This window comes from Cebus imitator, unplaced genomic scaffold (assembly GCF_001604975.1).
Source record: "Cebus imitator isolate Cc_AM_T3 unplaced genomic scaffold, Cebus_imitator-1.0 Scaffold304, whole genome shotgun sequence".
Lineage (NCBI taxonomy): Eukaryota > Metazoa > Chordata > Mammalia > Primates > Cebidae > Cebus > Cebus imitator.
The window spans coordinates 974,466-995,421 of NW_016107619.1; the positions used below are offsets into that span (position 1 = coordinate 974,466).

The 20,956-nt window shown below is 37.9% G+C and overlaps 1 protein-coding gene across 1 annotated transcript in view; it reads left to right on the forward strand.

Annotated features, from left to right (window-relative positions):
- Window positions 1–20,956, forward strand: part of CNTNAP2 (contactin associated protein 2) — a 1,742,807-nt gene that overhangs the window by 727,598 nt on the left and 994,253 nt on the right. The window contains exon 10 of the mRNA XM_017502914.1: window positions 3,639–3,810. Within this exon, the coding sequence (XP_017358403.1) occupies window positions 3,639–3,810 (172 nt within the window). The remainder of the gene's footprint in view (window positions 1–3,638; window positions 3,811–20,956) is intronic.

A 20,956-nucleotide genomic window follows, 5' to 3' on the forward strand; every position in this document is an offset into this window, starting at 1 on the left:
GTTTTTCAGCTCCATCAATTCACTTATATTCCTTCCTATTTTGTCCATTCTCATTAGCATTTCATCAAATCTTTTTTCTAGGTTCTTAGTTTCATTGCATTGGGTTAGAACATGTTCTTTTAGTTCACAGAAGTTTCTTACTACCCACCTTCTGATGTCTGATTCTGTCATTTCCTCACACTCGTTCTCCATCAAACCTGTTCCCTTGCTGGTGAGGAGTTGTGATCCCTTTTAGGAGGAGAGGTGTTCTGGTTTCGGGTGGTTTCATCCTTTTTGCGCCGGTTTCTTCCCATCTTTATGGATTTATCCACCTGTCGTCTTTGTAGTTGCTGGCTTTCAGATTGGGTCTCTGAGTGGATGTTCTGTTTGTTGATCATGAGGTTATTTCTGTTTCTTAGTTTTCCCTCAGACAGTCTGGCCTCTCTGCTGTAGGTCTGCTGAGGTCCACTCCAGGCCCTGCTTGCCTGGGGATCAACTGCAGTAGCTGCAGGACAATAAAGATTGTTACCAGTTTTCTTCTTCTGCTATCTTTGTCACAGAAGGATACCCGCCAAGTGTCAGTCTGATCTCTCCTTTATCAAGTGGCTCTTTGGATATACAGGGGTCAGGGAGCTGCTTGAGGAGACAGTCTGTTCTTTATAGGAGCTCAAATGCTGAGCTGTGAGCTCTGTTGTTCATTCAGAGCTGCTGGGCAGGTACCTTTAGGTCTGCTGCTGCAGAACTCATAAACCGCTTTTTGTTCACAGGTGCTCTGTCCCAGGGATTTAGGGTTTTATTTATGAGTTTCCATTGTGCTGCTGCCTTTTTTTTTTTTCCTTCAGAGCTGCCCTGCCCAGCAAGGAGGCAGCCTAGTCACTGTCTGCCTGTAGAGGCTTTGCTGAGCTGCTGTGGGCTCCGCCCAGCTGCTGAGTGAACTTCCCTGCAGTCCTGTTTGCATGGGTGTAGTTAGAACTGCCTCAGCAATGGTGGCCAAACTCTGTATTGGCGAACTCTTTCTGTACTGGCGGGTTGCCTTGGCAATGGCGGGCTGCCTCAGCATTGGCTGACTACCTCTGTACTGTTGGAGTGCCTCGGTAATGGCGGACGCCCCTCCCTCACAGAGCTGGACCGTCCCAGGTTCAGCTGCGCTTGCTGTGAAACTCTCAATCCAGAGAGTTTCCGGTGGCTGTTCTTTTTTGGGGGTGGGACCAGCCGAGCCTGATCACCTGGCTCCCTGCCTCAGAGCCCCTTATTTTTTTTTTAAGTTCATGTTCCAGTCGCTTGTTGAAGAGGCACCGGGATCTGTTTGTTTTCCCATGCAGCAACTCACTGCACTGGCTTAAACAGCAGCACTGAGATTCATGGCGCTTTTTTTGCCCTGGAATCTACTGTCCTGGTTCCCTGTTCAGTCCCCTTTTTAAACAGATGAATGGACAACTTCCTGGGGCTCCAATCCCCAGCCAAAAGGGCACCTGGACCAGTGTGTTTTGTATGGAGAACCACTGCATTGGGGTGGGGCCAAGCAGCTGTGCAGGCCAACACAGCCTTGCTGGCCAAAACAGCAGCGCTGGCTGAAACAGCCGTGCTGGTGACCCATGGGGCACCTCCACCTGGGAATTTCCTAGTCTGTGGGCAGTAAAAATGCAGCGTCCACTCACCCTCTGCGCTTTCACTAGGAGCTGCAATCCTGAGCTGTTCCTAAATGGCCATCTTGGATCGATCCCATCTATTCAATTTTTTCTTGATTAAACAATTGAAAATCATGTGTGCATGCAACTGGTCTAAACAGATCATTTATCTAAAATCAGCATTTTTCTGAAGGGACTAAATGAAATGAAAAAAATGTGGATGATTAGAAAATACACACACACACACACACACACACACACACACAAGCCATATATTAACATTAAAATAGAGCCTTATATTGATTTTTTAAGTCAGTAAGCTAATTCAAATATAATCCTATTGTTATACAGTACTGTGTTGATGGAAAATAACATATACCTCTGTGACTAACCCGTAAAGGAGATTAAAATGACGGTTATTGGACTTTAAATATTGTAATCCATTAATGAAGAGAGAAAGAAGGTTTCTGCTATACTAAACCTTTCGTAAAAAAAAATAATAATAATAAAATATCACTTAATGGCTGATGGTTTGGCTGTGACCCCACCTTAATCTCATTTTGAATTGTGGTTCCCATAATCCCCACATGTCATGGGTGGGACCCACCCAGAGGTAATTTTATCATTTTATGATAGTGAGTGAGTTCTCATGAGAAGTGATAGTTTTATAAAAGTCTTTTCCCCATTTTGCTCGACGCTTCTCCTTGCTGCTGCCATGTGAAGAAGGACATGCTTGCTTTCCCTTCTTCCATAATTGTAAGTTTCCTGAGGCTTCTCCAGATATTGTGAACTGTGACTCAATTAAGCCTCTTTTCTTTATAAATTACCCAGCCTCGGGCATGTTTTTATTAGCAACATGAGAACAGGCTAATATAATGGCCAATTTCTGTTTGTATTGAAAATTCACTTTTATCTATTTATGGAGTATTTGGTTCCAACCCATTTTACATGAATTGTTTGTTGTTGCAGATGTAATAGATGAAGCGAATGTATGAATAACTTTAGATTAGTACAGTATAAATTTTCCCAATAGGCAGATTTTTTGTGTTGAGCAACATGTGAAGTAGAAGCTTTCAGGACTTTCTGGAGATACTTAATGGGATTAAAAAATATCATTCTCTTATGGCCTACACATTTTCAATCCATAATGCATGTTTCTACCCAATTATGCATGTTTCTCTTAAAAAGATATGATAGTAATTGATTGGCGATCTCTTAAAGTTATTTAGCAATAATCTCTTAATATCTGATTTCAAAGTTGGTGTGTGCATTCTATTTCCTAACAGAATCAACAGTATTTACTCTGTGTGTGTGTCTTTATTCTTGTTATATACTCTTTTAATTTTAGTTCAATCTGTTATTTACACCATACCATTGTGTATTATTTATGCCATATTATGTATAAGATATATATTCAAAGCAGGGTGGGTGAACTTTATGCCTAAATTTATTTCTTTATAACGTTCCCCTGGATTTTATAAATTAAAAAAAGCACCTGTAATGCAAATATTTCCTTGTAATGAATTACACACTGATCTACTTTATTTCATGATAGTAAGTTTAGCTTATTTGACATCTCAATAACAGGCAATAGGGAATTAAGAAAATAGAAATAAACATTGAAGATACAAGAAGAAGGAAGTTGGATGGTTGGGAAAGTTCTAAGGTTTTGTGTCCTAATCTCTGAGGGCTGGCTCAGCAGAGGAAGCATAACAGTGAGCCTTTGACAGCAGAGGGACAGAAAGATGTGAGACTGAGAAAGAAGATGTCAAAAGAGAAAATTTGAGTGACAGCAGACCCCAGAGGCAAACATTGACCTGGTAACCCATTACAATTCAACCCTGACTTCTTCCTCTGTAATAATTTCACTTTCTCAAAAAACTTTCTTCTTCTACACTGAATATAACATCAGCAAGGATCAGAGAAAAAGTAGTTGGATGTAGTGGCTGTGGTCAGGTAAAATACCCACAAAGAATTTTAGTGAAGCATGCTGTACACCAGATTTACATTCCCATTTCTTCTGTTTCTCAGGTTTTCTGAACCAGATGAATAACTCAAGTCACTCTGTTCTTCAGCCTTCATTCCAAGGATGCATGCAGCTCATTCAAGTGGATGATCAACTTGTAAATTTATACGAAGTGGCACAAAGGAAGCCGGGAAGTTTTGCGAATGTCAGCATTGACATGTGTGCGATCATAGACAGGTAAATGATTTTTCCATCCTACCTCACATTGTCCAAACTTTTCAAACCTATGTTTCTGTTGTGAGACCAGTGAAGGAGCCAAAAGAAAAAATAAAAATTAAACACAGGTAAGGTGGAAAAAAAAATATATATATATATATGTGTGTGTGTGTGTGTGTGTGTGTGTGTGTGTGTATATATATGAATATGATAAAACGCATTGTGGTGTTGCATTTGTTCAACAGCCTTCAATCAGAGAATCTGAGCTTTAAACAAGTAGTTTTGTAAGCAACAGCAGTATGGTAGAGAAACTCTGAGAGTTGATTTTTAGTTTTGCTTTCTATGTCTACAAGCAGAAATGTCCATTCTCTTTCTGTCTCAATCATGACTTGGCATCAGCATGTTCCCTCCAAAACCCACTTCTGAAGTAAAAGGAATATTACAAAACTGTCAGTGGGCCATATGGATATTTATGAAGCAGGATATTTAGAGTAACTAGTTCAGCTTACAAAATACACATATTAAAATATGACAAAATCAAATCTTTATTGGTTTTGCAAATCTGGGAGGAATTTTTAATAAAAACTTTTATTGTATTCTCACACAGTGGAAAGATGCAACTTTTATGTGAAATATTGTGATTGTACTGCATATACTGCTTTAACATACTTCTAGAAAGTGCCTTTCATTCCACTATGAAAAAGTTTGATTTTGAGATGTTTTGTCTCTAAACATACCATATATGGTTTGACATTAACCTAGTGAATTTATGTGATTTTCTAAACTATATTTAAATCTTTTGTGGAAGAACTATCGTATTCTGAAAACTCATTTTACTAATTTTGTGTTTTGGGAAGATAAAAGTTCTTTTTTATTTTTTTTCTCATTACCTCAGTTGTCCAAGTAGGGGAAAGTTCTTAAATTTTGAAATAAGATATTAATCCTATCTCACTTCTGCCCACAACAAAATGTAAACCCTAAGTCTTTAACAAATTTATTTTATTCAAGAGGAAATACTTTAAGAAGTCACTCAATAATGAATTTTACAAACATATAAAATAATCTATTTTGAAGTAAGTTTGCTTCCATATAATCTGAATAAGATGGCATTCCCGCGAATGGTACATTACAATTTGTGATGGCTATAAGGTAAAACTTTTATAAAGGCTTCACATGTTTGTAATGAGACTTTATGACAAAGTATGCTGCTTATTTATATTCATGTATGCAAGTACTGATCTTAGTAGCCTAAACGGTTTATATCTAAATAGAATAGTGAACAATTTTAATGGAAATATACTCCTAATTTTTGAGCCATTAATAATATATCAGCTATTATTTCTGCCTAGAGCAAGTGGCAGCAATAATCAGAAAAGCTGAGATGAATGTTTTAGAGATCATTTGTTCTGATTTTAGATAATTACATATTATAATTGTTTCATACAAAAAAAATTCTTCATAATAGCTGTGGAGTTTTTTAGCATCTACTCTTTTTTTCAGATCAGTAACTGTGATGATACAATAATGTCATTACCTCTTTCAGCTTTGTAAATGGGCTGGATAATGTGTTACTCTTTCTCTCCAAACATCATGTTCCTGGGCATTATATATAGTTTGCTACTAAAGAATGAAGGGTGATGTGTTGAGACATTAATGTTTTCCTCTAATGGAGACAGGAGTTAAATTGGCCCCAAAAGAATGAATGAGATTTTGGTAAATGAAGAAAATGTAAGATGATACTTCTGGTGGGAAGTCCAACACAAGGGAAGGTATAGAAAAGAGAATACATATTTCGATTTTTCGCAGATACAAAGATACACAAAATATTTTTTTTGCCAAAATGGGTCAGGCCTAATATTCATCTTGCCAAGTTTCCTGTAGCTAAAAGAACAAAGTTCACACCTTTCTTATTCTTTAGGATGACAAATGAGAGGATTAGCTGCAGGGAAGTAGTCACCTGTGACACATCTCCATGCATTTTCTAAACCCATTATGGAACCTATTTTTAGCTTATCCTGTTTTTTAAGGCAACAACATCTGTACATGAAATAGCAATGTGTGAAACAGCAGATTCCTTTAGTCACCTAAAATGTTCCCCGTTCAAAATCTTAAGCATGGAGTGTTGTACTTTCATAGGTGTGAGACAGGACTATTTTTACTTTACTTAAACCACTGAAGAGTGTATTGACAATATCACCGTTCATCTGTAACTTTTCAGGTAAAAGTATCAGTGGTTTTAATTTGTCCTCATAGAGCAGCAATGTATCCAGATAACCCTTTAACAATGCACCCACCCCTAGCACATCTCTGCTTGATTCTTTCTCCTCACTAAGACTGCTGCTTATCTACAACTTTCTTTTCAGATTACCCAAATTCTCCCAAAGGAAGCTTACACTGGTTCTTTCTTACTTTTCTCCTTCCCAGTTCCAGCTTGATTGATTTGAGAGTTATTTTTAAAAGAGGGAGAAAAGAAGTATAAATAAGAACATGGGGTTAAAAGAAATAGAAGAGCTACACAAGCCTGACTTTCATAGAACATTTGGAGATAATAGTCACAGCTGCAGTGATTTGATGAGCAGAACTTAGGGAAACAGTTAGGGGAAGATGGTTCTGAAGGAGTATTTCTGTGTGTTGTATTGGAATACCCTATGATTTGAACTTTCTTTATTGCTCTGTGTGTAGATTTGCATGTGGCTTGTTTTGCTCACATGTTTATTTTCTGAACACATCTTTGAATCAAGGAAAGAGCAAGCATGACAAGCTATAGAATTATGCATTCGATATTTATTTTCTGAGTGCATACTAGATGTCAAGCTATTCTAGGAACTTGGAATAAATCCTTGAATAGGAAAGATGAAGAGGATTGAAAATTCTAAGGTCACATGGTGGAGGAAGGGGAGGACAGATGACAAACTATAATTAAAAAGTAAACTAGTAAGTGAGAAGGAAAAAAATTATGGGTAAAATTACTAAAACAAAGTAAAGAGGACTGGATGTCAGTAGATCAAGGTGTTGATTTGTAGTTTAAATAGGTTGATCAGGATAAGCCTCCATTGAAAATATTAGTGCAAGACTTGAAAGAGGTAACTGAATGTACTAACGCAGGGAAAGAACATTTGATCCAGAGAGCACAGACAACAAAAGAAGCATTTGCGTGATCCAGGATCAGTATGGAAGCCAGGGTGGCAAGTTTGAGAGGTCAAGAATAATTGAAGGAATAGAGAGCAGAACAAGCCCTGCAGACTTGCAGGTTATTGTAAGGGTGTGGCCTTTATTTTGAAGGAATACAGGAGCCATTTGTAGCATTCTGAATAGAGCAACATGATGTAGCTCACATCTTAAAAGGATGAATCTGGGCTGTGGGAGCAAGAAAGCTAGAAGCAGGAGGCTAACTAAAATGAGGCCATTGTAATCCAGGTGACAGATGCATGCAGCCTAGACCACGGTAGCGAGATGAAGTAATGAGACTTTGATATTGTCTCATTTTTACAACTAGAAGTAGTGAGAAGCCGTCAATTCTGAATATATTTTGGAGGCAGAGTCAGTAGAGTTCCTTGACAAATTAGATATGGAATGTGAGAGAAATAGAGGAAATAGGGATAAATCCAAATGATTCGGTAAGAGCAGCAGGAAGAAAGGAGATGCCATCTCCCCAGATTGAGAAGGCTAGTCATAGAAAAGATTAGTCAAGGGGGCTAAAGAAAAAGTAAGTCAGAAATTCAGTGTTGGACATGAGTTGAAATGTCTGCTGGACATCTAAGTAGAAACGTCAAGAAGACGGTTGGATATATGTGTGTAACAAGCCTGCATCTGCAGGTTACACAATAAACCTTTGTGTCTGACAGAAGCCGTTTTGTGCAACTATTGAGGGTCTCTGGTATCTTTAGCTACATTTTGTAAGCAGTCATAGAACTGGAAGGGACAGTGGTGGATAATGGGCAGGAAGTGCCTTCTAACAATGGAAGCTGCTAGCTTGAGTCCCTCAGTGATATTCCACTCTTACAGAGGCAGATTGTCATCAAAACTTCAGCTACTAAAACATTCTCTGAGAAAGGTAAAATACCCAGAGATAACACTTTTGTTTCTCTTTGCATTGTTGCTTTCTTTTATTCATTCCTAGAATCCTTACATTATTGACGGCTTGTGGCAAACATTTTGAGATGCCTTATTTAGCTCTTCTTAATCTTTTTCTCTCCAGCCTCCTTTCAGGTGTGAAAACCTGAGAGCCCAAACCTTCAGAAACACTCTTTTAGTGAAAGTTAGGTTCATTCACCTCCTCCCTCAAGAGAGAATCATGAGGAGAACCATAGGACATTTCAAACTGGGGGTGGGGATGGGGAGAGAAGGGCACTGGGGAGAGTCAGGGAGGGTACAAGGACTGGAATGAGTCATTTCCTGCAGGTATTGGTTAGAATTTCTAAACTAGGAGAGTTGCTACAACAGAGATTGGCCTTAGAACTTGTGAATTGGTGTAGAGCTATTGTTTGATTTGTTTTTCTGTGGTAGTAGCCAGGATGCATGGGTAAGAAGAAGCAGATGTTAACATATTTTAAGCTTAATTAGGTGGTGATCATGCTTGGTTTGACAATTTTTTTCTCTTTCGTGAGTAATAGTTAAGTCCATTTTGCATTTATGGTTTCTATTTCAATCCTAAGAGCACTGTTCAGAGCTCAGCTGCTAGGGGAATATTTTTTTTTACCTTATGCTAGGCAGAAGCAGAGATGAGACAGCGTCCTGGCTGCTGAGAGCCAAGCAGAAGTCAGCTGTGGTGTTCTTGGGAAAGCTTTTTTCTCCAGACACAGTTGCCTCTTGCTCTCCACCATCCTTGGTTAGATGTAGACCTTATTGCCTAGAGCTGTAGGGTCAAGAAAACCATAGATAAAGCAGCCACTGATACTAATTTGTATGTGAAAAACATCAACTATGATTTATTTAAGTAATTATAAGTTTTACTCTTCCTGGAGCCAGAGCACCTGCCCTTTCCCTAGCCTCCACTTCTAAAATTAACCAGTACCATCATTTTTCCAGAACACAGAAGAACAAATTCCCAAATATGGAAATGACTTTGAAGGAAAAGATGATACATTTATTTTGGAGCGTATTAAGTTGCATTTTAGTGACGTCCCCTAGAGATTGGAATTTGAGGACGATATAACTGTTTAGAGGCCAAAGCAAATTCATATTGTTAAAGTCAGTACTAGTAAAAAGTGGTTCATTAAAATTAGAATATTCTCTGCTCTTTCCTGCTACCTCCCTTGTAAATATATGAAAAATACATTAAGAAACAAAATCAGTAAGCATCCCAGATAACACAGAGAGTGGAAAAGGAAATGCAAATGTCCCAACATAAACACAGCCTACAAAATTACCACTTGAGAAATTGTGAATAGACTACATCCTATTCCAGAGTTAGCAATTAAATCTTCATTAGATTTCTGGATGAAGTACATAATCACAGACCCGGTTTTTTTTTAATTCAATGCTTTATTTTCAAGAACATCTATCCAGTTTTTTTTTTTCTTTGAAAGAAAATAATAAACGAACTTTTATAAGAACATTTAAATGAGGGTTAGGTAGATGAAAAATGAAAATATATCAAAACTAAATTGACTCTGTTGAAAAGATGAATGAAAGCAGTCAAGAATGATGAACAGATACTTATCAAAAGAAGACATTTATGAGGCCAACAAACATGTGAAAAAATGCTTACCATCACTGGTCATTAGAGAAATGCAAATCAAAACCACATTGAGATACCATCTCACGCCAGTTACAATGGCAATCATTAAAAAACCTCGAGGCAACAGATGCTGGAGAGGATGTGGAGAAATAAGCATACTTTTACACTGTTGCTGGGAGTGTAAATTAGTTCAACCATTGTGGAAAAATGTATGGCAATTCCTCAAGGACCTAGAAATAGAAATTCCATTTGACCCAGCAATCCCATTACTGGGTATATATCCAAAGGATTACAAATTGTTCCATTATAATGACAGATGCACATGTATGTTCACTGCAACACTGTTTACAATAGCAAAGACCTGGAACCAACACAAATGCCCACCGATGATAGACTGGACAAGGAAAATGTGGCACATATACACAGTGGAATACTCTACAGCCATAAAAACGATGAGTTCTTATCCTTTGTAGGAACATGGGTGGAACTGGAAACCATCATTCTCAGAAAACTGACACAAGAACAGAAAATCAAACACCACATGTTCCCACTCATAGGCAGGTGTTGTACAGTGAAAACACATGGACACAGGGAGGGGAGCATTACATACTGGGGCCTGTTGGGGGGGTGGGGAGGGAAAGGGGGGTGGGAGGTTTAGAAGAGATAACATGAGGAGAAATGACAGATATTGGTGATGAGGGGATGGAGGCAGCAAAGCACCTTGCCATGTATGTACCTATGCAACAATCCTGCATGATCTGCACATGTACCCCAGAACCTAAAGTACAATTTTTAAAAAAAGTTAAAGAAGGATGATACGGTTTGGCTCTGTATTCTCACCCGAATCTCAATTTGATTTGTAATCACCACGTGTCAGGGTAGGGGACTGGTGGGAGGTGACTGGATCATGAGGTTGATTTCCCCCTTGCTGTTCTCATGATAGTGAGTGAGTTCTCCTGAGATCTGATAATTTAAAAGTGTGGCACTTTTCCCTTCATTCATTCTCTCTCCTGCTGCCACGTAAGACTTGCCTTGCCTCCCCTTCCGCCGTGATTATTTGTTTCCTGAGGCCTCCCCAGCCATGTGGGACTGTGAGTCAATTAAACCTCTTTTCTTTATAAATTACCTAGTCTCAGGGCAGTTCTTTATAGCAGAACTATGAAAATGGACTAATACAAAGGAGGTCATGAGTTTCTATAAAAGCAGGTTTAAAATTTGCATTTATAACTTAGATGAAGAAAACATATAACATTTATCATTTTCTAAAATTTGTCTTCATTCGCTAAGTCACCATTTCTGATCCGTAGCAGAAAAGATAAATACTTGAACACGTGCATTTTGGTACCGTATTCACTCCATTCTGTGTCTATTCAGTCAGCATGGGAGTCGATCTCAATCAAAGGTAAACTTCCTTTTGTGGCTCTGGTACCATTTCAAGACTTCTCCTAGACAACCTAGCATGGCTTGGGTCGGGGTCAGCTTGTGCAATACCACTTCACCACAGGGGTGGGATCTGTCCCACCTGCTCCACCGAGGTTCCCTCTGAGCTCCCTGAGAGTCCCCAGACTGATTTGTCTTCAGGGTCCCACCTCTGTCCCTGCCACCCACTATCATGACAGCTCTTCCTACTGGCCTTCGAATATGACATGGCTATTGCTGGACTTAGGGTCTGTGATCTGTGTAAGGTGACAGCTGTTCCCGGCATGTCTGAGTCCCTTTTGGTTTTAGCATTGAGAGTCCTGCATCTGGAGAAACCCCTCAGTTCTGGGTAAACTAGGATGGTTGGTAACTATACACTCTGTCTTCTTTCCCCTAACACCTTCATCTGATCTATCAGCCAGCTAAGTGTTGTATGGGTCCTATAAAGACACACAGTGATTTCTGTATCTTTTGGAAATGATATACAGCTGAAATGAATCGTGGCATATGTGCTGTGGGGAAGAGGTTAGGCATTGAGGACAGCTTCCTTAGGCTGTGCCCTCTTTGCTTCAGCATGCCATCCCTCCATATCTGCTCAACACAGCCACTCAACCTGACATGAGGTGCTCTGCATAGTAGACCCTCAGGGGCCATTATAGGATTCCTAAGTCTCTGCTGTATAAACCAAATATAAAATTTGAAGCCCCCAAACTGACTGATGGACCCTCCCCTCAGCCAAGAGCATTCCAAATAATCCTGAAAAAAAAAAAAAAAAAAAAAAAAACCTGGTTTAGGCCATGTTGGGAAGTGGAGGTCAGACATGCCTCACAAACATCAACACAGAGGCCTTACGACTGACAGAACAGTCTCTTTAAGTCTGATAAGAACCATTTACAATCTATTCTCTCTGATGCCTACTATCTGGAGGCTTCATCTGCATGATCAAAGTTTGGTCCCCACAACCCCTTATGTTAACCCAGAATTTCCTTTCTATTAATTCCAGATCTTTAAATAATAATTCTCACCAAATTGCCAATCAGAAAATATTTGAATCTACCTATGATCTGGATGTGCCTGCTTTGAGTTGTCCCACCTTTCCAGATGGAAACAACATACATCTTAAATGTATTGATTGTTGTCTCATGTCTCCCTAAAATGTATAAAACCAAGCTGTACCCCGACCACCTTGGCCACACGTCATCAGCTCTTCCTTAGGAAGTGTCATGGCAACGTCCTTAACCTTGGCAAAATAAACTAAATTGACCAAGACTTCCCTCAGATGCCTTTTTTAGTTTAGGGATGAGGTTTACTCAGTCAACAAATACTGAAGATCACATCAAGCAGTAGACAGTAACTCCTGGGACTGAATGCTGAAGTGGTGAAGGGAAGATGATTGATCAGACTCTACATTGTTTTAACACTTGTTTGGCTTGTATGTCTTAATGCTTAAAGTGCCTGTTTTGCTCTCAAAAATATAGCTTTTTTCAATCAAAAGCTTCTTGGAATTTTTGTTGTTGTTGTTGTTTGAGATGGAGGTTTGCTCTTCTTGCCCAGGCTGGAGTGCAGTGGCATGATCTCGGCTCACCGCAACCTCCCCCTCCCAGGTTTAAGCAATCCTCCGGCCTCAGTTTTCAGAGTAGCTGGGATTACATGCATGCACCACCATGCCCAGCTAATTTTGTATTTTTAGTATAGACAGGGTTTCTCCATGTTGGTCAGGCTGGTCTTTGAATTCCTGACCATAGGTGATCTGCCCTCCTTGGCATCCCAAAGTGCTGGGATTACAGGCGTGAGCCACCGTACCTGGCCACTTCTTGGTTTTAGACTACTTTGCCAAAATTAAGTTCACATGTTTATTAACTTTTTGTTTAAGTCTAGAGTCTAGAGGTGAATACTCCAAGAACCTACTTTGTATCATAAATGTCATTGATCCTCTGGTAAGACAGGCATAGTGTAAGAAAAAAAAATAGATGAAAAATAAAACCAAAATTTTGACTTAAAATACCTCAGAACTGTATCTACTATAGTAAAGGGAAGGCCTGTCTCAAAAATATTAATGTTTCTGTAGTGATGGTGGTTTTTATGTCAGATTTCCTTTCTTTTTCACTTGAATCTTGCTGACTCTAAACTGCTACCCCTAGGTCTGACACCTCCTTTTTTCATACATTTCCAGGTTGGCCATCTCCTTCTCTTTTTTCTCTAGGAATGTTAATGTCATCAGTTAGGCTGGTGTCAAACCCTGCTAGCGCTTCTCTTACATTGGGAAATATTTTGTCTTTTACCATTAGGTGCTTATTTCGTTACACATACTGTAGGCTTCTGGAAATACTTTACTTTCATTTGTGATAATTATTCATAAGGGGTAAAGGGGGCAGAAAGTCTCCCAGATAAATTCACATTATTCAAAACTCTACAATTGCTCGATCCTGACGTCGTTGTGCATGTGATCCCGTCAAACTACAAATCATCAAAGAACAGGTGGGCTGAAGCTAATTCTGAAAGAACTTGAGCCAACGAGCAATTTTCCAGAAGTGAAACTAGATTTCCTTTTGGGGACTATGCTTTGGACAAAAGCTCTTGCATCTTAAGACCTAATCCCCACTTAAACGTATAGAAAAACTTCAGTTTTCTCATAGGGTAATTCTATTGTGATTCTTTCAGGTAGATATGTTCATCTTGTCCCTTCACCTTGACTCAGTTTATTTTCCATCTTGGATTCCATTAATCTTATGTTGCAAATCACTGTGTTCTTTTTTGGTTTGTGATACATAAAACTACTGGCAATTTCTTAAAAGTTCCATTTTCTCATGCTAAATCTGACTTATTTTTAATATTAGATGTATGACTCTTTATTTAAACTTTCTTGGCCTTCTGTGCTAACCCCAGTCTCTCGTTTGATTTGTTAGCTTTATTATCAAAATAATTTGGTTTCTTTTAGAAGGGAGGAGCTTCCTGTTTATACATAAACATTTAAGTCATGGGCATCTGTCTAGTACAAAAGTCTCAGCTTAATTACCTAAAAGTATCACATTCCCAGGCAAACCCATGTTCAAGTCAGTTGCCTCTCTGAAGTGATTTCAAAGTGATTTTATTTTTAAGTACAAATGGAATACTAGAGTGACAAAAACATATTTTTTTAAAAAAGGTAGTGAAATGCCAGAGGAGATAACTCTCCTAAGAAATAAAGGAAAAGAAAAAAGTTGAATTAGCCATTTTAAGATTCAACAGCAGCTGTATTCTTCTTTGATGCATTGCATGTATTAGGACAAAAGAAAACTATATTTGCTTTTGGCTTGGCATATAGCTGTGCTTTGACATTTAAATCCCAAGGAAGGTTTAGTGCATAAAAGTAATGTCAGAAAACAGTTATATGTTTGATGATAAGAAGAAAGGAAATAGATAAATAATTTTAACATGTAGCTAAATCAACTATGGAGAGATTTAAATAAGTCATTCGATTTTATTTCTTGCTTTTGATATCATATTACCTGCAAAATAAAAATAATAGCAATTGCTTTAAAAAGCATTTAAAATATCTTTCTTAACAAGTGTTTTCTTCTTAAAAGAATTGTTTTTGTCAATTACTTGGATACATTGCAAAATTGTGATGTCACGCTAAGAATTCATTTAACTGCTCTCCCCTAAACCAGCATTACAGACTTATGGACAAGCATCATTCCTTTTGTAAAATACTGGGAGTGATACAGCTTGATGAAGGGGAATCTGGAGCTGGTAGAACATTATCCTTCGTTTGCTGTATGCTCCCTAACATACTGTGTGGGAGTCCATTGTTCATTCCCAAAAATGTGTATGAAAGTCATACTTGTTACTGTAATAACATGTTTTAATTAAGTGCTAAGTATATTTTCAAATGAGTAGAGACAGAAACAAATAATGGTTTCTGGTAAAATCAAATGTTAAAGTTTTAGAAAGACAGGTGGCTCAAAACAAACGCAAAACCACAAGTTTATGTGTGGGCCAGGCAACTATAAACATTTGCAGAGATTCATCAAGCCCGAGGTGAACTCACTCAAATTAATTGGTGACTTTAGTTTTCACTGCGCTTGAAGAAACTAAAACGGAAAAATGAGAGTGATACTATATGGAAATGGTTTGATAGAAAGGCCGGTAGATTGAACTACAGACTTCAAATAGGTGAATCCACGCCCAAAGACCCTAGAGTAATTCCCTCTGACAATTAGTCATTCACTTGACATAATATAGGTTTTCAGTTAAATTAAAATGGTTAAGGTGTGTACATTTTTAGTGACATTTCTTTACTGGATTTACATTGAAGACGTCTACTGTTCCCCAATCTGAATAAAAGGAGAGATCATTTTTCTTTTTGCTTTCTCTATTTGAGAAGTCTTTGCCTTCCAAATAATAAAGAGAAAAAAGAAAAATAAAGGAAAAGGAAGGAAAGAGAGGGGAGGAGAGGAGGACTATCTATTACATCACACTGTTATCTGGTTTATTAGTATAAGGCTCTTTTACTTTCATTAAAATAAAAGGAGTAAAAATTTACAATGATCTTTAGTATAGCATTTGAAAATAACATTTTGTTTGAAATTTTTTCTTTAGTATTTAAATGATCTATACACTGAGAAGAGAGGAGTCACAGGTTTTTCCATGCTTAGGAAAAGCAGTTTTGCACTCATGAGGTTGTCATCATTTTCATTTTGTTGGTTAAAAACATGTATTCCCTGTTTGTGTAGTTGTATCTATACTGCCCAGAAACTAGTTTTAAGAGGGCAACAATCATAGTTTTTCAGATAACATGGTCTAAAATTCTCACGGCACCCATTGCCATGTTAGAGATAAATACTTTGTTGTCTTTGCCTGTGAATTTATTGAGGAATATTAGAATCTGAATCTTATTTTGTTTGCCAGATCCTGCTTACATCACAAATAATATTATGTGAGCAAGAAAGGAATTCAGATGGAAGGGATGAGGAATATGTGCATGTTTATTTGAAATAGTTTTGAAAAATGAATCTGTAATAAATTTTAACCAACAAATTATGGTGTCTGAAAAGGGTGCCTTAATCCATAAACAGGTTGATTTAAATAGACCATTATCTACAATTATGATAAAGGTAAGCCCCCTAAGTACCAGACAATATTTGTGTATAGAATTAACTTTGTTTGCCTTCAACAAGTCATGCCTCTTATAGTTTTACTCTCACAGTTTCATGATTTTTGCTTCTTTGGTATAGTCCCAGACAGGCTTCATCATCATGAAACCTATTTTTAAACACACTTCAGTGAAGACCACCCCCGGGACAGTAGACAGGCGTGACATAAAAGTGCACTGCATTTTCAAAACACTTCAGGTATTTGAAAATTAAGAAATTTTCAAGTGACATTTTCTAATTTACAAACACCATACACACAAAGGCAAGTTTCTTTCACATAGTTATTTATTTATTTATTTATTGCTTTTTTCTTCTTGGATTTAAGATTCTTTTTTTTTCCCCCATTTATTTATTTTATTGCCCATAGTTATTATAGGGCATTTGTTAATCTCCTATGAAGGTCTAGGCATTGTTACTAATCTACACAAAGAGAAAACTAGAAGTTACAGAATAGGATCTTGTCTCCCAGAACATGTACTAATGTAGCCATGGAGACCGTAAACAATCACAAGAAGTGTTAAAACTATGTTAAGAAGCATGCCACCACGTGCTTCTTAATTGTTATGGGTAATGATTTCTATAGAAAATCAATGAGAGGGAAAAAATCACTATGAGCTGCATGGTTGATGAAAACTTCGTGAAAGAAGCGGGTGAAACTGTAGAGGAACTTTAGCCTCTGAGGATGGGAAAGAAAGGCAGGAACATGCCAGGCAAAAGCAGAGACATGGGCAGAAGTGTAGAGGCACAGATAACCATGTCACATTTCTGAAACAGTCAAGAGATCATTGAAACTACAGCGGCATGTTTGTGTAGAGAGTCATGGAAAAGTTGAAAAGATCTATTTTTCATTTATTCATTTATCCATCAATCCTACAATCATTCATTAATTACATACCATGTGTCCAAGGACAGTTTTAACCTTGATGAATAAGATGTAAACTTATTGACTCTACTTTCTTACCGATTTATAACAGAGTTAGGCAGCAAAAGAGCACACACACACCCCACCCCCACATTATTGTTGAAAAAAAAGCCTCACATGTGCTAAAATCAAGGTATGCACAAGAGGTCTTGTGTCTATTTCTCCCTGGGATCTAGGTTGGAATGGAGATAGCAGTTTAAGGCACATGCTATAGCCATTCCAGGCAATGGGAAAGCACATGAGTGTGAGTGACTTCGGCAGGCACAGTAAACTCAAGGAGTTACAGTAAGTTCTTTCAAAGATTGGCAGCTACTAGTGAGGGAAGATGTGAAGCTAGGAATTTAGAGAGAACCAAATGAAAAAGCACTTTACATATTTTTTGCCTACTAAAAAGACCATAACATATCCTTTGGGCAATGCGCAGCCGTTGAGGGATTTTCAGGGAAATCAAGCATTGCATTACTAACATTTTGCTCTGATTACCTGGGTAGAGGTGATGAGAGCTGAACTATTGCAGTGGCAGTAGAAACAGGTAAAAAAACAAAAGGAGATATCCAAGGTGTTTAGGAGTTAGACTAAGGAGAGAAAGGGTTTATTAAGTGTGAAAATATGAAAAAGTATTGACAGGAAAGATAAACTGGTTTCAGAGTGAGAAAAGGCTTCAATGAAAGATGGTTGTCTTTGCTAGTCCCCAAAGAATGTTTTAACTAAAACATTTGTTTAGCAAAGGGTCTACCCATTAGGGTGAGATTTTACTGGGATCTGGAAGATGGTGAAAACTAGTGCAGCAATTGAGCAATAGAGGGTGGTAAAAGGGAGAAAATGAAAATAGGAGAGGCAGAATTGAGACAGAAGTGCAGGGACACTTACAACGGTCTGATCTTTGACAAACAATGGAGAAAGGAATCAATAGATGGCACTAGGATAACTGGCTAGCCATTCGCAGAAAATTAAAACTGGACCCCTTCCCTATAGCATATACAAAAAGTAGCTCAAGATGGATTAAAGAATTAAATGTAAAACCCAAAACTATAAAGACGCTGGAATACAACCTAGGCAATACCATTCAGGACATAGGCATGGGCAAAGATTTCATGATGAAGACACCCAAAGCAATTGCAACAAAAGCAAAATTTGACAAATGTGATGAAATTAAACTAAAGATCCTCTGCGCAGCAGAAGAAACTATCATCAGAATGAACAGACAAGCTACAGAATGGGAGAAAAATTTTGCAAACTCTGCATCTGATAAAGGTCTAATTTACAGCATCTATTAGGAATTTAAACCAATTTACAAGAAAAAACGCAATCCCACTAAAAAGTGGGCAAATGACTTGAACACTTTTCACGAGAAGATATACATGGGACCAACATGGGAAAAAAAAAAAAAAAAAAACCTCAATATCACTGATCATTAAAGAAATGCAAATCAAAACTACAATAAGATACCATCTCAGGCCAGTCAGAATGGCTGTTTTTAAAAGGTCAAAACATAACGGATGCTGGCAAGACTGTGGAGAAAAAGGAATGCTTATACATTATTGGTGGAAATGTAAATTAGTTCAACCATTGTGGAATACAATGTGGTGATTCCTCAAAAACCTAAAGACAAAAATACCATTCTATCCAACCATACCATTACTGGGTATATAACCAAACAATATAAATTATTCTATCAGAAAGACCATGCATAATACATTCATTGCAGGACTATTCACAATAGCAAAGACATGCAATGAACCTAAATGCCTGTCAATGATAAAATGTGGCACATATACACCATGGAATACTATGCAGCCATAAAAAAGAACAAGATCATGTCTCTTGAAGGAAGATGAATGGAGCTGGAGGCCATTATCCTTAGCAAACTAACACAGGAACAGAAAACCAAATGCCACATGTTCTCACTTACAAGTGGGAGCTAAATGATGAGAATGCATGGACACATAGAGGGGAAAACCACACACTGGGACCTTTCAGAGGGTGAAGGATAGGAGGAGGAAAATCATCAGGAAACATAAGTAATGGGCACTAGGCTCAATACCTAGGCAATGAAATAATCTGTACAACAAACACCCACAAGACAAGCTTCCTTGTGTAACAAAACTGCATGTATGCACCTGAACTTAAAAGTTTTAAAAAAATGAAGGTAGTGAGATACTGGAGCATCACATGTGCACCTGAACTTAAAAGTTAAAATAAAATGCAGGTAGTGAGATACTGGAGTAAAAAGTAAGGCAGGAGATGTGTAGAGCTATACTAATACCGCAGCGACTAGCCGTATGTGGCTATTTCACACTTTAAAAGCAGCTTTCCAATTGAGATGTGATGTTAGTGTAAAATACGCAACAGGTTGTGAATACTTCATACACATACAGGAACCTAAGCTAGCTCATTAATAATTTTTGTATTCGTTTTATTTGTGTTAAATGAAATATTAATGTCATTGTCACCTTGATAAGATTTTACATATGGTATGTGGCTCACAAGTTATTAATATTAGTGCTGCTCTGGAATCTTTCTCTAGATAGTTCCAGCCGGATGGTGTGTTGCAAGAATGGGTGTGCCAGCTTCTTTGTTAGTCTTGTCCACAGATGAGTAAAGAGATCCATGTAACTTCTGATGGGATGCAACAAGTCCTTTAGAATTGTTTTATCTCAGAGACAGTGGGCATCCCCAGAAGGTCTGTGAAACTAGCATCATTCTAAAATCTCAGTCCATTTTAATTAGTTAGAAGTTTTCTTAAGCCTGTGTGTATTTGCAATACCATCTCCAGACAATATGTTTACAGACTTAGAAGCCAGATGTGTTGGTTTTCTCCTGGAATATTAATTCCCTAATCATTAAAAATAAAATAAGGATTATGCAATGGGAAAAAAAAAAAAGAGGCCTAAATTAAGATGGTATTTTAGTTAAGCAAAAGTTAGAACTTTCCTGGTTCAAAGATTAGTTTTTTCTACTAAAGTATCTGTCAGTTATACAACTGAGTATAATTCACCATCCCTGAGGTAAAAGTTGGGGTCTCGTAAGAAATTGCTTTCAGTTGCTAGGAACAGAGACCCAATTAGTTTTCTAGAAATATCTGAGTTTATTTCTGCACATGTAAGGTGTCTGAAATAGACTACAGTATTTGTGTAATAACCAGAAAGTGATCCAAGACCCAGACTAGAACGTTCTGCTCCAGTTTCCTTAGCTCACGATTTCTGTTCTAGTGATTAAGGCTGTGGCTAGAACTACAGAAATTTCACCTGATTTTCATAAAGAAAGTAGGAGAGTCCACCTTCCCTTTAAAGAAGCCGTTCAGAAATTCCATGCAACAGTTTCAATTATATCTCATTAGCCAGATTGAATCACAACCACAGAGGGTTGCAAGATAGACTGAGAATTGGTTTCGTTCTAGGTGGTAATATGCCTGCTACAACTTTGAGGATTATCACTAGGCAGGAAGAGGAAAATCCGTAATGAGTTAGACAGACAGCACTCTCTGCCCAGTTGATGTTTCCAAAGATTATAAAATATAAATAGTAAAAAAGTGCATGCTTCCAGAAAAAAAAATTGATGCAGCATTTATATTATTTATTCAAGTCATATATTTTGTACTTTTCCTCCAAATTTTAAAATAAAGTTATCAAACCTCAGGCTTAGACAATCAACATTTTAGGATATTCAAGAGTGAAAGTGATCCAACTTCTCTTCAAGGATTTCATAAGAGAATGATAGAGGTATCCTAATTCTTATTCTGACCCCCTACTTGAAATTAATCAGTAACTTCTTATGGCCCTTAAGAAAAAGACCCAGACCCTTAAAAGCAGCTTATTAGCCTCTCCTGGTCTGGCCTTTGTTTTCCTTTCTGCTTCATCTCACAGCATTCCCCTCCATCCCCTCTAGCCATGCTGGCCTGTGGTCAATGCCTCAGATGTGCTTTCAGTGGGACCCCTGCCTGCACTGTTCTCTGGGCCTGGAATTGCTGCACCCCCACTACCCATTTCTTTCTCTTGCTTTCTTATCCCT